Here is a 17,495-nt window from a genome sequence, read left to right on the forward strand (position 1 = left end):
CCATTGATCATCGTGTAAACCCACAGCCTATCTTAGTATTGCTGCTGACCATGTCAATCTATTTATGATCACAGTGTACCCATCTTCTGATGGCTACTTCCAGCAGGATAATGTGCTATGTCATAAAGCACGCATCATCTCAGACTGGTTTTTTGAACATGACAATAAGTTTACTGTACTCAAATTGCCTCCAGTCACCAGATCTCAAAATGGTGTAACGGGAGATTCGCATCATGGATGTGCAGCAGACAAATCTACTGCAACTGTGTGATGATGTCATGTCAATATGGACCAAAATGTCTCACCTTGTTGAATCTATGCCACAAAGGATTAAGGCAGTTCTGAAAGTAAAAGGGGGTCAAACCCGGCACTAGTGAGGTGTACCTAATAAAGTGGCCAGTGAGCATTTATATTTAACATTTCTGACTTATGTTTAGTCTTAAGTTACTTCTACTTGTAAACGCAAAGCTTAAGAAGAAAAAAAAAAGTAAGATTTCTTAATTGCATTATTAAAGATGTCCCAGCTCAGCAGTAAATTAATCCTAAAAACAATATTAATAATTTTTTTCTGTACTTTTTAGCCAATGGGAATAATGCCAGACATTTTACTGTTGATCTGATAACCCTGAATAATCAATACTACTGTTGCTTGATTTAATAAGGTGCTCGCATTTAAAAAAAACAACATCCATCAAACTGAGATTGACCTTTTAATTCAATATTTACAGGAATAACATTTCTGTAGCTTCTCTATAATAGTTCAGCACACTTTACAAGTTAACCCCTGTCAAATATTGACAAAGTCATCCTGAAAATGTTACAAAAAAAACCCCAAGAACCCTTCTCAACTGTACACGTTCTTCAACCAAGACAAAATAATCAATACCTGTATTCCACACTAGAATAAATAAAAACTATTCAGAGGAAAAGGGGAAAACTCCAGAAATGATCCAGTTACTCTTTCTTGAAAGAGAGACTGCAAATGTACAGTTGTGCTTCCTTCGGAGACGTTTTTGGAAACATTCACACTATGTTATCAGTGGAGTGACATGAATACATTTGTGACGATCAGGACTTGGGTCAAAGGCCACATGTGATGATGTAATCAGATCTCACATCATTTCATTTTACGTTTTGAGCCTTTGGTAATGTGGTAAAGGACAAACCGGTTCCTATAGCATACTCGGTGTTCAATTCAGAGCTGTAGTTCATTACCAATGAAAGAATTACGACTTTATTGCTAAGGCTCTTGCCCATAAAGACTCCTGAGATGCAAGTAGATTTACAACTGTGTAGTGGAAAGATGTCATGACAAGATACAACTTTAGAGCTGTTATACTCAAGTTTTACATTTGAATGAAACCAAACCACCACTTACCCATGGTGCACTGCTCAAACTGAGGTAAAAATCATATGATATTCATGATTTGTTATTTAAAATGTCACTATTTGCCACTATTTATGAACGTCTGGCAGGTTCAAGTAAATTGTTAGCCGGCAAACCAGAGAAATGTAATCATAACCTAAAAACAGAACTAAACAGTAAAGAAAGACAAGAGCAACGGAAGGTTTAAGCCAAAGAAACTGAAATGCTCATTAAGACATGAGCAGATTTTCCATTCACTCACTCAAATATATCTGCAGTTCGTTTTGGCCAGTTTCTCTGTGTTCCTCTAGTTCTGGCCTGTACTGTAGTGACTGTATGTACAAAAATGAGACCAAGAGTCGCTTCGGTCATCAGAATCCAGAGTCAGGCTTGATAAAGAGGGCGGAGAAGGCGAAGGCCAGGAAAACGATCCCACCTATGATTGTAACTGTAGAGATAACAGAAGGAAATATCAGCACATATGTGTGTACAGTACAGACACAGAGTATCAGTACACCCTGTACTCTAGTGTAGTAGTAAAATGAGTGATGCGTCTCACCAGTTCTGACGGAGATCTTCTGAGCCACCATCCTCCCGCCGATAACAGCCAGTCCTGTGCACAGACAGTGTCCCAGAGTCCCCCCGACTGCTACTCCAAATGGATCCTGCAGAACAAAACCAACTGCTTATTCAAAGTTAACTGAAGGGATAGCTGATAGATGATGAGTAGTGCATTTAAAGTAAGAATTTGTTTTCCTCCATGTGCTGGTCATGTTTGAGACTTTGGGCTAATTTCATAAAGTGGAATGTAGTGGTAAGAACAAGTGTTGATTTTAGATATTTACATCTGTATATTTGAATTATGATACACATCTTTAGAGGCAGTTTTTTTAAATAAATGAAAGATGAATGGTAGATTTCTGAAGAAAGAAAAAAAGAAGAAAAATATATATCTGACTTAATTTTGTGATTTATGGAGTCCAAAATCCCCCGTTCAAACCTTCGGAACGAAAAACACTGATCTGACACTGATTTAAAGGATTAGTTCACCCAAAAATGAAAAAGTAATTGCAAAATGTTGTACACCCTTGAGGCCTTAGTCTGTCTTCGGAACAAAAATTAAGATGTTCTGGATGAAATTTGAGAGCCCTATCATCTCCATAAATACTAACTGGTCGAAACCTCATTAAAGTCCAGAAAGATACAAAAATAAATAATTAAATAAATAAATAAAATCAAAAATCAAAAGGTCCATGTGTCAACTGGAATATTAGCTACAAGTGCACACATAAAAACAAAAATAATGACTTTGAGTTTCTTCTCCTTAGTGTCAGTATATTGCGCATCTTCAAGAGCACTGATGTTTACCTCAGCTACTTCCTCTGTTTAAAGCAAAGCAAAGGCACATCTGAGGTATATGTCCGCAGCGCTACATGCTTTTGAGAATGTGTGCCTTATACTGATATTGAGGAGAAGAAACTTTAATCAAGTTGTTTTTTTTTTTATTTAGGTGCACACAAAAAGATACTTGTAGCTTAAAAGCATACGGTCTGTTTTGAGGATTTTATTTCTGGACTTTAAAAGAGTCAATAACCTTGCTGTCTATGGAGGATGAGGAGGCTCTCAAGAGTTATTCTAAAAACACCTTGATTTGTATTCCAATGATGAACAAAGGTATCAGGAAATTACATTTTTTTGGTTGAACTAACCACTTAAACCAATACTCAATTTTTTTTTTCAAATTAGTGCATTTTTCATTAGGCAATGGTTCACATTTGCATAAGAGATACACCAATCTTGATTTTATTATGGCCAAGTATGTTTCAAAAGACACAAATTATTGAAAATACAACTAGTACATTAAATATACGCTTATTTGCTGTATTATAGACTGAACTATCTGTAGCCATTTAAAATAACAATAATAAAAAACAAAGACGCTACCTTATAGCAGATTTTGATTCAATTCAAACTGCTAAATTTCATATTATTTTGGTGTTTCCCAGTACACTGCTGGGTTGTGGCTGGAAAGTCATCCGCTACATAAAATACATGCCAGAGTAGTTGGCAGTTAATTCCACTGGGGCTGCCCTTGATAAATGAGATACTAACCCGAAGGAAAATGAATGAATGAATAATAATAATAATAATAATAATAACAATAAAACCCAAAATGGACCAACTTTAACTTTCTGAAATTGCCTGCATAAAATTAACATGTGATAAATTATTGTATAGATAAAAAAATATTCTTTGTAACTGCTATTAACAAGCAGCCCCATGCTTATTAATGCAATTTTAATATACACTGCCGGGGGGTACAAAAAGGCATTATAATACTCAAACAAGAAACCAAGCTCATCATACATCATTTAAAATAAATCGCTCCTCTACCTCTCTTGCGGCGAGCACAATAGTGGCCAGTTGAGAGCGGTCACCCCACTCTGCGAGGAAAGTGAGCGTCAGTGCCTGAATGAATATAGGTGAAATCAAGCTGGGCCACTTCCTCTGAGGCAACATGTTCGCCGCTGTGCCCGCTTCCACGTCAGGTGCACCATTGGCCAGTTTATAGCGCTGAAGCTGCGGAATCAGTCAGTCAGAGGTCAGATAAGCAGGACAGGTTAGACAGGCACAAGCTGCAAAGATTTTTACCTCCTCATCTTTTTTCTTGATCTCAGCCTGGACCTCCTCCAGCTCCTCTTGCCCTTCGTCAGGACTCATCCTCAATCCCTCCCTCAGCATTCGCACTCCGAAGATGGCAAACAGAGCTGTCGATATGTAGTAGGTGTAGATCCGTGGGATAATGGTGGTGGCGTAACCAAACAAGACTAATGGGAGGACAAACAGAAAAATAGGTCATTCATGCATTCTGAGGATTTTACACAAGAAGCACCGTTAGATAGAACACTTTGTGAATGCATTAGTCATTAGGTATAGCAAGACATGCTCAGCGTTCAATTGCGAGTCATTATCTGTCAGACCAAAAACAACACTAATAATTTTACAAGACACAGATAAAGTGGTCTAGACAAAAACATCTGTTTATCAGAAGTCTGTTAGCCCAGTATCAACTTTTTTGAAAGGATGCACATTTTCTATAAAATTTGCATCATGAATAAAGCAGGTTTTTGCTACTTTGGGGTGTACAAGCAGTAGCTTTTTATTTTTACATAAAAGATATATGTAGATTTTAAAATCTCTACTGACTGACATCCTTAGCCATTAATGTCCCTCTCTTCCCTGATATAACAGAGACTGAACACACTGCATTTACACTAGTGGTTTTTGTTGTGGTTGTGCTTGGCATCAACACTACTGTGGAATACTTGAAAACAAAGACATTTGGAAACACTGATGTTTTAAACCAAGAGTGTCCAAACTCTACACTGGAGGTCTGGTGTCCTGCATAGCTCTTTCTAGGTATACTAGAAACTTCCAGACAGGTGTGTTGAAGGAAGTTGTAGCTAAACTAAGCAGGACACCGGCCCTACAGAGTTTAGACACCCCTGTTTTAAACCTTTCATGTTTAAAAACCTGTAGCTTGTGTTTTAGATGAAACTTAGTGATTCTAATATAAAAAGTATCAAAACGTATGTCTAGAATACAAACATACAAAAAATTATGTTATATCATTACAAATTAATGTTAAACACGTTAACAAATATTGTTTTCAGCATATTAAAGATAAATGAAACTGTCAGTAGGGATTGTCTTGTTTCCGCATATTCATTTTTTTGCCGTTGTTTGCCGTTATTGATAAATAGACCATCACACTTATGATATTTCTATATCATTTTATTTTCTAGATACAACTGAGAAAGTCTAGACCTATGAAGGTGGGTCAGTCAAAAATCTCAGTTAACCTGAGAGAGGTATTTAGTTGGCTAGTTTAATTTCATGCCAGGAAACAGTCAAGATCTTAAGGTAACAACTCCATTGATTTTTTTTCCCTAACAAAAGTGGTTGTTTCCTGAGAGGAGAGTTGTAAGCAATGGGGTTGCAAGTCAATTGTAAATGCTTTTGTTGAACCCATTTATTTGCATTAATTCAACTTATACTTAAGACAATCATGTTCAATAGTGGAATTGTGAAGGAAAAACAACATTACTTAATATTTACATAATTTTTTGATTCAAAAACACTTTAATGACCTTTTTGGAAACCCTTATGAGATAAAATGTGAAACATATTTACATAAAACTGTTGAGAACTGGACGAGCCATAAATCAAAGGATTCTGACATCAGAATATCATTTTATTATCAGCATCTGATTGTGATTTTAAAAAAAAGCACAGACGCTTCAGAACAACTGTATTTCACCTACCTGACAGACAGGTCATGAGACCCAGAGCCAACATGGCACCCGCCAAAACAGTGAGCCGATTGTAGCGCATAGCCATGATGGCTGCAATGAAGAACGTCTTGTCTCCCAGTTCAGAGACAATGATGACAGAGATGGCTGCCGCAAAGGCATGAATAAAGCCCAAATTTCCCTTATTGGGTTCATCGACGCGGATAGCAGGTCCTGGTGCATGATCGGTGGTCCCCTTTTGTACCTGCACAGAAATTATGATTCTGATGTTAGATCAATTCATAGTAACATAATAACTGATGCAAAGTATGAACTAATGAAAAAAACTTAACATTTACTAATTTAAGCATGAATGTGCTAAATCAGTATTAAATGCGTTTAATTAAATAAAGTAAAAATATATGGGTGGCACGGTGGCTCAGTGGGTAGCACGATCGCCTCACAGCATGAAGGTCACTGGTTCGAGCCCCGACTAAGCCAGTTGGCATTTCTGTGTGGAGTTTGCATGTTCTCCCAGTGTTGGTGTGGGTGCAGTTTCCCCCACAGTCCAAAGACATGCACTATAGGTGAATTAAACAAGCTCAATTGGCTATAGTGAATGCGTGTACATGCAAGAGTGTAGGGATGTTTCCCAGTGTTGGGTGGAAGGGGAATACGCTGTGTAAAACATATGCTGTATAAGTTGGTGGTTCATTCTGCTGTGGCGACCTCTGATTAATAAAGGTACTAAGACAAAAAAGAAAATGAATGAATGAATGATTAAAAAATGAGTTGGTACAAACTGAACTGATCATGAAAGTATAGTGTGATTGCTTATTCTTCCACACTGTTTGCCTACTTAATGTTACTTTTTTTTTCTATACATGTGCGATGATTCCCATTTATTCCAGATTGATCGAAACACTGATTCCCCCATAATTAAACCAAATGAAGTCTTATGAGGGAGATATAGATTCATTTGCTCAAACTAAGCTTTAAAAAACTATAAAATTTTATTCAAATTAATTAGATGTAATTAGAGCAATTAAAATTCAAAGAACCTTACATGTAATTTTGTTTAGTTATACATTCAGCATCATGACAGCTATTAACTAATTATTATATAGTATTACGTTCTATTATAGTATTAACAACATTGTCTTGATGTTATATATTTTTGGATCTATTATATGATATTAATGCACCTAATTATCATTAATGTAACATAATATAAGAGTGTCAAAGTTCCATTTCAATGAATCAGTGTATCACTGACTGATAAAACACTGGCAACTTTTCTTGTGCTTCATATTTTTGAAGGCTGAAGAAACACTTGATCCTTTTTAGAGGTTAAATACACATTTATCACAATAAAAATCCTGGATCATGCTAAGTAAATAATGTTTTGAAGGATTTCTGCTTGTCGTTAATTTAATACAACCAAATAAACAAAGACATATTAGAGAGTGTAGTCAAACTAGTTTCCATTGAATGGCACTAACCTATTTACCAGCTCCTCTTTGACACATTTATAGTTTCACAAGACACCTTACATGTTTTTATCAAGCGAATATGATAAACGAGTACCTCTGCGGGCTGCTCCTCATTAATGACTTTCTTCTCTTCTTGAGTTGCTGTAACTCCGGCTGAAAACAGCACGACACTCAGTAAAACAAGGAAGCATATAAACCTGCCGCCGCCATGCCGCTCGCCGGCCCGGAGAGGCATATTAAGGGATGGCTAATACTGCCTCTGCGGTGTTAAAACGCTACAAATTAAGTAAATAAATCCGCTAATTTATTTACATTAACGTTTCGTCGTTACTATCTGATTAGCCCACTGTGGTCATCATCGCTGAGAGACCGATGCCAAGGCAAAGACGAACTTGTCGCTTGAAAACTCAACCAGATTGGTTGGTTGCGAGATAAACGTGTACAGATGAGTGTACGTCATTGAAAATAAGGCTGGCTATTGGTTGAAATGCCAGTCTCGTTGTCGTGTGAAGAAACAACTTCAAGGTAGGTAGAGCTTGCAACGCAAAAGGGAAATAAGAGATTATAGTCGTGTCGTCTCATCAAAGACTGGAATTATTCATAAGCATGAGTTTGGTTTGTCGTTGGTGCGCATATTTGAACATTTCTGACATGTATTTAGATAGTGTAAACGGTTGTCGATACAGGTTGTTGTTAGAAGTGCGAATGACATCATGTTTACATAAAGTTTGGGGTACATAAACTGGGGCAGAGACACCACCTGGGGGTCCGAAGAAAGGTTTGAAAAATATTAAATATGTAAAATATAAATTATTATTAAATGATGTAATTAATAAAATAATAAAGAATCCAATGTGTTATTAATATAAATAATCATATAATTTAAGTATTATAAGTATGAAATGTAGTTATTTATATTAAATAATTATTCGAATATTAATACACAATATTAAATGACTCAAACACATTATTCAAAATTTGATCAAAATTAGAAATAAAACTAATAAAATATATCTGTAAATATGTAAACAATAAAAATAGTCAAAATGAAAACTAAGAATTTACAACTTACTGTAACTTGATAACTTTATACCCATTTATATTTACATTTTACACAGAATAATTTTATTTATTTATTTTTTTGAACTGTTGAAAAAACTAACGCTTAATCATTGACATTTTAACCTTTTTTCTTTGTTTATGTTGTATGGTACATATGTAAATATACATTTGTAAACACAAATAAAGTAAAATATTGGCAGTAGCAAGAAGCAGGTAGAATTATTATTTTTTTATTGATTTTATAAAATGATAAGACTTTAGAGAAGTTGGCTTCAAACAGTTCATATGAGTGTGGTATAAAGGAACCAATTCCACTTTAAGATATCTGCTTGCACGTGACAATAATGTCTCTTTAAAGGAGCAGTTGGTGAACCCTCTGAGATAAGTCTGTGCCAGGGCAACGGTCCATTTCGGTCATGTTGCCCTGGTCATCCTTGCCCTGTTTTTACACATTAAACATGCAGGAGCAATGCGTCAACTGTTCCAGTTAGTAAAAGACTGCAACTGAGATGTTCTTACATTTATTTAGTTCCATATAAAAGGTATTTTTGTTCACAGGACAAAAGGGATGAAAGCTTTTCGGTGATGTGGATATGTCTTAAACTTGCTCCTGTAGTACTCATGACAGAGCTGTGCAGCAAGTGCTTGGTTACAGAGAACGTACAGCACCACCATCCACCAGGTTAGTGAAGCACATCCACAGCAAACACACATGGCAGCATAAATCAGAAGCTCAGCCAGGTAATGTGGACAAGAGACCAGCTCAAACCAACCGCCACACGGCATCTTGTGGGCCAGAGTCTCTACTTTACCTATATCGATGGATGGAGGGAATAAAAAAAAACAAATTTGAAATAAATAAACAATAGTATATATATATATATATATATATATATATATATATATAAACTTTGTACTATTGGTTTGCACTATTTTAAGTGTGCAATATAATTATTGTCTATATAAAAAGTTCAGATGCAAAAACCTCTTAATGCTGTCTGAAATCTTGTCCAAAAATTTGCATTTTTTTCAGCCTCCTGTTTATGTTCAGTTATTTCACTTTAAAGGCAATGAAAAAGACTTATTCTTCACTATGAACGTAAATTTACATAGCATTTTTCTGCAACTCTTGTGTGCAGGCTAATTTTAGAGAAAAATATCAAATTGCATTTAGAGGTTTTCGCATCTCAACTCTTCATATGTGGTTTGATCAAAGCTGACATTTTTCTGCAAAAAAGACAAAAAATCTTAAGAGTCTGAAAGCATTATAATACGACTAGAACAACCTTATTATAGTTCAAATATTACAAAAATCCCAGAAAGTTTTTTTAATAAACTTTTGCTGGTGGCATTTGTTTATATTTTATATGTCACTGTTGGCTACTATATTATTATCAGTTCTATAGACCATTTTGAATATAGACCACAAAAACAATGGTCCCAACATATTTCTTGTTGTACATTTTTCATTTCTATAGCTTCCGAGATTCCAAAAAAAGCCACATATAGATAAATGATGTTATGATAGCTGTTTTAACATGATATTTTCATTGAATTGCCTCTTGTTAGTTCTGAAATAATTTAATAACAAGCAGGAAATGTTCATGGGTCTATAACATCACCACATTAAAAATGGTCTATAGCAAAATGCTGGTTACTATGGTTTAGAACAGAACATTTTCGTTTAAAGGGCCAAAAACCAAATATCATTGAGAGCCATGGGCTGAAAGTTTAAAAATAAATGGGAAACATTGCTTTAAATCATATTAACTAATGCTGTATCATTTTAAACAATAACGTAATATAGTTCAAATAATACAAAAATCCCGGAAAGTCTTTTTTAATAAACTCTGATGTAGTGGAGTAATACCACACATGCAAGAGTGCTGTTTTCTTGAATATCAGTATGTGAGCATGATCTCAAAATAAATGTACCAGTTTTGTGATATCTCAAGGAGTTAATATTTACTGAGTTACAGAGTAAAGAGTATTGTATGATTTTTTCAGTTTCATCAATGGAAATACTTCCAAACAAAGCTGGAGAACATCTGGGCATTGAATAAAGTAGTTTAATATGAATGAGAGTAGTATGAATGGGTAGTAATCGCTTTCCTGCCATTCGAAATTTTCTTCTGTGGTCTGATAGAATGGCATAAGTGTCCAATTGATAATATATCATACATTAGACCTATGTAATATTTTATTTATTAATTATTATATATAATTCACAGACTAAATTGTGTATTTGGTAGTCTAAATAAGATCTATACATGAAACTAAAGATTTGGGGTGCCTAGCTGAACATAAATGGGATTCTGAGGCATTTAAAAGTTTGAAAACTGTCATAGACAAATCTTTTGGTTTATATAGCAAAATGCAAAACTAAAACTGAAAAAAATTGGCCATATTTTCAATTATCATCATTAAAATGAGATAAAAACACTGAGGATTTTTTGAGCTGAAACATTTGTCTGTATCCTAATGAATGTAAAATAAAATGGCAAAACAAGAACATTCATATGTGTTTAGATCACCACTTCTTATATTAACAAAATAAGATAAAGACATCATTTGTTGTAAGTACAACATACACGTAATGCACTACATTCACAGTAGTAGGACTCATTTTAAATGACATTTTCTTTGAATTAGCGAAGATTCTTTTCTCTTTTTTCAAAGGAAATCTCCAACAGCTTTTTTCCTACCTGAGCTGTCAGTCCTCATCTTGGCCAGCAGAGAGAGGGACTGGTGCTGGAGAAATGAGGCCCAGAAGAAGAGAAGAGTCCCGACTACATGATACCATGTTAGCTGATTAAAGAAAGAAACTGACTCTGGAATTGCAAATGCAAATATACAAAAAGTTATTTAAATTCAAGGAAATGTCCGGATGAAATTTTAAGATGCTTTATTCTAAAAGAGTTCATTTAAAAAACTAAACGTGTGCGTGTACAATTTAGTCATAAAACAATTTGACAAAGGGATTGGAATTAGGAAACTGTACTAACCTGACTGTGGAAGAGAATCATTTGTACACAGCACAGTTAGTCCAAGTATGATATAATAACTCAAGCCAAATGCATATTGAACCACATTGATCACACCATCAGAGAATACGCTGACAAACAGGCACTCCAACAGTCGTCTTAGTGTATGAACCCATAGGAGCACTTGTAAAAGCAGAGTGGACAGATGTATCTCTGAAAATGACACACAATTGTTTTTAAGCTTGTTATAACTCAGCAGAACACACTACAAAAGATAAATAATAATAAAAATTATACTAAAAATACAGGGTCTCCCTTAAAAGAATAGTTCATTTGTTAATTTACACCCAGTAGCAATCAGTTGCAAATAAAAACATTATTAAACGTTTACTGAAAAAAAAAAAAACTACACCTTGGATGAGAGGGTGAATAATTACCTTCACATTTTCATCTTGTCAACTGTCTTTTTTCTTTCAGTGAAAACAAGAAGCTTTGCTGGTTCCATTTGTTTATATTTTACAAGTCACTGATGGCTACTATAATATCACTATTCAATAGACCATTTTGAGGGATGTTAACGAAAACAATGGTCCCAACATATTTCTTGTTGTACATTTTTTATTTCTATAGCTTCCGAGATTCCAAAAAAAGCCACATATAGATAAATGATGTTATGATAGCTGTTTTAACATGATATTATCATTGAATTGCCTCTTGTTACAGTTCTGAAATAATTTGATAACAAGCAGGAAATGTTTATGGGTCTATAACATCACCACATTGAAATGGTCTATAGCAGGGGTGTCAAACTCAATTCCTGGAGGGCCGAAGCCCTGCACAGTTTAGTTCCAACCCTGCTCCAACACACTTACCTGTAGGTTTCAAACAAGCCTGAATTACTCAATTAGTTTGATCAGGTGTGTTTAATTAGGGTTGGAACTAAACTGTGCAGAGCTGCGGCCCTTTTGGAACCGAGTTTGACACCTGTGGTCTATAGCAAAATGCTGGTTATTATGGTTTAGAACAGAACTTTTTCGTTTAAAGGGCCAAAAAACAAATATCATTGAGAGCCATGGCCTGAAAGTTTAAAAATAAATGGGAAACAAACATTGTTTCAAATCATATTAACTAATGCTGTATAATTTTTAAATGATAACTTATTACAATAAAAAATAAACATTTATAATCAATGCTGAATACACTAGTCAAGCAGAATCTGTTGCCTTCATTTGCGCACTAATTTAAAAACACTTAAAAAACAAAATTTATTTGTTTACATTTCATTAAAACATTTCATATTTCAGTTAGCTTTTTTTCTGTTTTGTAGCTTAGTAATAAAACAAACAAACAAAAAAGTTACATTAAATTTGAAATTACAGTCTCCAAGGGGTGCCCAAACTCAGTCCTGGAGGGCCAGTGTTCTGCATATTTTAGCTCCAACTTCCGTCAACACACTTGCTTGGAAGTTTCTAGCATGCTAGAAAGAGCTTGATTCGCTCGTTTAGGTGGGGTTGGAACTAAAATATGTAGGACACCGGCTCTCCAGGACTGAGTCTGTGCATCCCTACTCTAAACCATCCTCCCTCTCTTAATTCTCCGTCTTCTCAGATGGGATGGTGGGCCAAATCAAAGATTACCATGAGTCAACTAGTTTGGGCATCTCTGATTTGGAAAGTAAGTAATTAAGAAATTGTGATTGCAATTTGAAGTACCGTTCCAAGCACCCCTTGATCTGCCAGTCAAACTCCCAAGTACGTCAATGATCCAATCAGGGAACGCCTCAGACATTACGACAGACCGTATGGAAAACAGTAGGAGGAGCCCATTCCACATGACAGACACCACATAGAAATGATAGAAATACCTGAAATTAACACAGAAGACAACATCAAACTACGATATAATAACAAACACGCTACTTAAAACGTATTAACTTATCTCAAATCACCTCTTTGATAAGTCAAAAACGAGCTGCCAGCTAGCGCGTTTGATGTTTTCCTTAGTTTTTCCATACCGGATAAAATCCTGGAACACGTGCTCGACTCTGTTAGGCAGTTTCACTGAAAACTTATTGAGGCAAAAGGCTGCACCAAAACATAGCGCTAACAAAAGCCATATTATATTAACTATACTTAAAATATGAAACATCGCAGCAGCATCCTATCGTCCTCTTCTGTGAAGATACCGAAGGAAACAAATGCCGTATCTTTTAGGTTCCGCTCAGGAAGACTGCACACTGTCAAGTAAAATTATAATCCACGATCAAACCCACAATGAAGAAATTTATGTTATTCCCCACTGTAGATATTCAAGTAAACAAACCATAAAACATCTGATAAATTACGTTAAACGTTTTGTCCAACTCCATTTAATGAAAGCATCATTTTCTGTATAGTTTATGCATGTGAACGGACTTGATAACCGGATAAAGGCAATGAACTCTAGTCTCGACTGACTAAACCATCTTTACAATATAGCTTTAAAACAGGAATAAAGTTTTACAATGTACAGTTCTACATATGAACACAAGGGGGCAGCAAGCAAAACAGATTGTGTTAGTCCTCTCAAATACTTGGGTTAAATACTGGGTAAATTCTTTACTTCTTCCTGGGTCTTCCTTACTTCACTTCACTAAAAAGCATTTAGTACAGATAATGGGACCACGTATGTGTCTTGAGATCCAAACAAACCATTGCTTATCCACAAAACCCACCAGTAAGTGCTTTTATACACTTACCGGCCACTTTATTAGGTACACCTGTCCTGTGCAAATTGCTGATCTACTGGGATTTTTACACACAACCATCCCTAGGGTTTACAGAGAATGGGAAAATATATTAAAAAAAGAGAGAAAATCCAATGAGCGGCAGTTTTGTGGGCACAAATGTCTTGTTGATGTCAGAGGAGAATGGCCAGACAGGTTCAAGATGATAGAAAGGCAACAGTAACTTAAATAACCACTTGTTACAATTGAAGTATGCAGAAGAGCATCTCTGAAAGCACAACACGTCCAACCTTTTGCGGATGGGCTACAGCAGCAGAAGACCACACATGTGCCACTCCTCTCAGCTAAGAACAGGAAACAGAGGCTACAGTTGGCACAGACTCATTAAAATTGGACAATAGAAGATTGCCTGGTCTGATGAGTCTCAATTTCTCCTGTGACATTCAGATGGTTGGGTCAGAATTTGGTGTCAACAACATGAAAGCATGGATCCATGCTGCCTTGTATTGATTGTTCAAGCTGGTGGTGGTGTAATGGTGTGTGGTTATTTTCTCGGCACACTTTGGGCCCATTAGTACCAATTGATGATTGTGTCAACGCAACAGCCTACCTGAGTATTGTTGATGACCAAGTTCGTCCCCTTATGGCCACAGTGTACCCATCTTCTGAAGGCTACTTCCATCAGGATAACGCGCCATGTCATAAATTCCTATTAATCTCAGACTGTTTTCTTTAACATGACAATGAGTTCACTATACTCAAAGGGCCTCCAAAGTGACCCAATCTGAATCCAATGGATCACCTTTAAGATGTGGTAAAACAGAAGATTTGCATCATGGATGTGCAGCTAAAAAATCTACAGCGACTGCGTGATGCCACATGTCAGTATGGACCAGAATCTCTAAGGAATATTTCCAGTTCCTTGTTGAATCAATGTCACGAAGGATTAAGGTAGTTCTGAAGGCAAAAGGGGATCCAACTTGGTACAAATAAGGTGTACCCAATAAAGTGTATATAATTCATATATTTAATAAGACATCTTTATACATCTTATGCTTTACACAGCCTTATCAAAATTATGTGTAAAGACAATGCTGATAATAACATTTTTTACCAGCTCTGACCAACTTCAGCTCCTTGTATAAAGGTAGCACAAAGGTAAAGAGTCCTCTAAGAGGTGACATGGTAACACTTTATTTTGATGGTCCATTTCAGTATTAGTAGATTGCCTGCTTAAAATCTGCTGATACTGCTTCGTTAACAGACATTTAACTGACTATTAGAAACTTTGCAAGTACATGTCAATTCACACTAACCCTAACTCCAACCTAACAGTCTTACTTTAGAATTAGTTGGCATGTAGATGTATTCATTTATTAATTTTCTTTATGCTTAGTCCCTTTATTAATCAGGGGTGTATGTTTTATTCAGCATATGTTTTATACAGCAGATGCTCTTCCAACTGCATCCCAGCACTGGAAAACACAATAGTCATTATTTTAGGTAAAAAGAAAATAATAATAACAAATCCACACACTTTTTAATACACAAAATATTGTATAATGATGCTTATAATCAAATACTTATTCATTTTCTTGTCGGCTTAGTCCCTTTATTAATCCAGGGTTTCCACAGCGGATTGAACTGCCAACTTATCCAGCGGATGCCTTTCCAGCTGCCACCCATTTCTGGGACAAATCCATACACACTCATACACTACGAACAATTTAGCCTGTATCCAATTCACCTGTACCGCATGTCTTTGGACTGTGGGGGAAATCGGAGCACCCAGAGGAAACCCACGCGAACGCATGCACATGCAAACTCCACACAGAAACGCCAACTGACCCTGCCAAGGCTCGAACCAGCGACCTTCTTGCTGTAAGGCAACAGCACTACCTACTGCGCCTCTGCGTTGCCTCAAATACTTATCTTACTTATAATTGCAATTCATTATTCAAAAAATAAAACATTTTTAATTACCTTTCAGGTTTAATGGGGTTCTGATTTGCAACATGAAGTAAAGCAATGATCTGGCTAGACAGTGTGTGTTTGTTTGCTTGCACAATTTGTCTGCCAGTGCAAGGAAACCTCAATCTACACTTGAGCCATTAAGTGTGTGTGTGTGTGTGTGTGTTTGTGTGTAAAAGAGTGTGTCAAAGCCTCCAAAGTATTTGACTTCAGGATGCCTCGGAGAAACGGCAGGTTTCCTATCTGAGGATGTGTGCAGTGTTTCCTGCCTCCTCCCAACTCTTCCTCACTGTACCAGAGCAGAACCCTCATTAGGCTCCCTTCTGACACGCTTATTGTCACTCCTCACCTCTTTCCATTCTTTCATCCCCCTGTTCATCCATCCACAGGGCTTCTCCACCCATTTGTTCATGGCCACACACACACACACACACTAATCCATTTTTCACAATACTTTTATTGTGAGTTATCTCTTTTTCACTCCATCCACTCTAAAGCTTAAATTTGTCCATTGCTGCGTCTATGTGAAATGTTGAACAACTGCACCAAACTCAACTGAAGCTTTATGTTTAACTTAAATCTACAATATGATCTAGCTATGATTTCAATAGAATGACACACTGTAGAAATATTCAACTCTCTTCAGTCTCTTGAAATAACCAACCACTAAACCCTCATTCCTTGGCACTATAATCCAGACTATTCCAGACTATGTGTTCAGTTCTTGTCTTTTTGCAATCAAGAAATGAATGTGGCAACATTATGAGAAGGATTATTTTATCAGGGTTTTCACCTTTATTAGATAGGACAGTAAGGATAATTGACAGAAAAGCATGGGGAGCAGAGAGAGGGGAAGGATCGACATAGGACCGTGGGGCAGAATCAAACTCGGGTCGCCGTGAACACCAGAGTGCATGTGTCGACGCACTAACCACTACACCACTGGCGCCAACAGATTTTCCACATTTCTGAAATAACTTATCATTGTGTGGTTTAATTTGAAAAGTGTGCAATCATATTTATGATTTAATAAAATTAGGGATGGGGGAATGCACTGTAAAAAGTAATTATTTACTTTACTTTAAAAAAATGAGATGGTGGCTCAGTGGTTCGCACTATCACCTCACAGCAAGAAGGTTGCCGGTTCGAGTATTGGCTGAGTCAGCTTTGTTGCGTTTGCATGTTCTCCCTGTGTTTCCCCTTGCTCCGGTTTCCCCCAAAGTCTTTATAGGTAAATCGGGTATAAATTGGCCGTAGTGTATGAGTGTGCGAGTGTATGGGTGTTTTCCAGTACTGGGTTGCGGCTGGAAGGGCATCCATTATGTAAAACATATGCTGGATAAGTTGGTGGTTCATTCTGCTGTGGTGACCCCTGATGAATAAAGTGACTACACAGCAAATTCATCAGAGTTAAATTCTCGGTGTTGAAGCATTTCAGAGTAAAGTGTTGACGTTAAAGAGTTAGATTTTGATAAATGAATATAATAAGAGTTAAAATTGATTTTATTCAGTGCGAAATCAAGGAGTTATCTATTCCACACTTGGTGGTGTTATTTCCAACATCCGGGATTTCATGCAGCCCCAGTCACTGAAGAATTTTCC

The 17,495-nt window shown here is 36.3% G+C and overlaps 2 protein-coding genes and 1 long non-coding RNA gene across 4 annotated transcripts; 1 reads left to right on the forward strand and 2 right to left on the reverse strand.

Annotated features, from left to right (window-relative positions):
- Positions 1 to 697: 697 nt before the first annotated feature.
- Positions 698 to 7,517, reverse strand: tmem165 (transmembrane protein 165). The gene is made up of 6 exons (NM_212683.2): positions 7,246 to 7,517; positions 5,692 to 5,923; positions 4,019 to 4,194; positions 3,761 to 3,946; positions 1,926 to 2,031; positions 698 to 1,814 (listed from the first exon to the last, which is right to left on the reverse strand). Exons 1-6 carry the CDS (start codon positions 7,384 to 7,386, stop codon positions 1,738 to 1,740), a joined length of 918 nt encoding a protein of 305 aa, NP_997848.1. The 5' UTR covers positions 7,387 to 7,517; the 3' UTR covers positions 698 to 1,737.
- Positions 7,518 to 7,640: 123 nt separating this feature from the next.
- LOC141379562 (uncharacterized) lies at positions 7,641 to 12,399 on the forward strand. 2 transcript variants are annotated; one of them, XR_012396416.1, is made up of 3 exons: positions 7,641 to 7,777; positions 8,772 to 8,895; positions 10,893 to 12,399. It is a non-coding gene; the product is annotated as an uncharacterized lncRNA (long non-coding RNA). The 2 variants fall into 2 exon arrangements; XR_012396415.1 differs by having other exon boundaries at positions 7,641 to 7,676.
- On the reverse strand, positions 8,719 to 13,383 carry srd5a3 (steroid 5 alpha-reductase 3). The gene is made up of 5 exons (NM_001044939.1): positions 13,146 to 13,383; positions 12,910 to 13,061; positions 11,219 to 11,410; positions 10,919 to 11,044; positions 8,719 to 9,025 (listed from the first exon to the last, which is right to left on the reverse strand). Exons 1-5 carry the CDS (start codon positions 13,343 to 13,345, stop codon positions 8,766 to 8,768), a joined length of 930 nt encoding a protein of 309 aa, NP_001038404.1. The 5' UTR covers positions 13,346 to 13,383; the 3' UTR covers positions 8,719 to 8,765.
- Between the last annotated feature and the right edge of the window lie 4,112 nt (positions 13,384 to 17,495).

The sequence above is a fragment of the Danio rerio genome, chromosome 20 (genome assembly GCF_049306965.1).
Source record: "Danio rerio strain Tuebingen ecotype United States chromosome 20, GRCz12tu, whole genome shotgun sequence".
NCBI classification, from domain to species: Eukaryota; Metazoa; Chordata; class Actinopteri; order Cypriniformes; family Danionidae; genus Danio; species Danio rerio.

What these genes read in the sequence shown, in the direction of transcription:
- srd5a3 (NM_001044939.1), bottom strand. Translation starts at nt 13,345, where the DNA reads ATGTTTCATATTTTAAGTATAGTTAATATAATATGGCTTTTGTTAGCG. An exon ending in ATCAAGGGGTGCTTGGAACG is followed by an intron (nt 11,411 to 12,909) that starts GTACTTCAAATT and finishes TGTCATTTTCAG; the next exon opens with AGATACATCTGTCCACTCTG. An exon ending in TGATTCTCTTCCACAGTCAG is followed by an intron (nt 11,045 to 11,218) that starts GTTAGTACAGTT and finishes TTGCAATTCCAG; the next exon opens with AGTCAGTTTCTTTCTTTAAT.
- tmem165 (NM_212683.2), bottom strand. Translation starts at nt 7,386, where the DNA reads ATGCCTCTCCGGGCCGGCGAGCGGCATGGCGGCGGCAGGTTTATATGC. An exon ending in TCAAGAAAAAAGATGAGGAG is followed by an intron (nt 3,947 to 4,018) that starts GTAAAAATCTTT and finishes CTGATTCCGCAG; the next exon opens with CTTCAGCGCTATAAACTGGC. An exon ending in GAAGATCTCCGTCAGAACTG is followed by an intron (nt 1,815 to 1,925) that starts GTGAGACGCATC and finishes TTATCTCTACAG; the next exon opens with TTACAATCATAGGTGGGATC.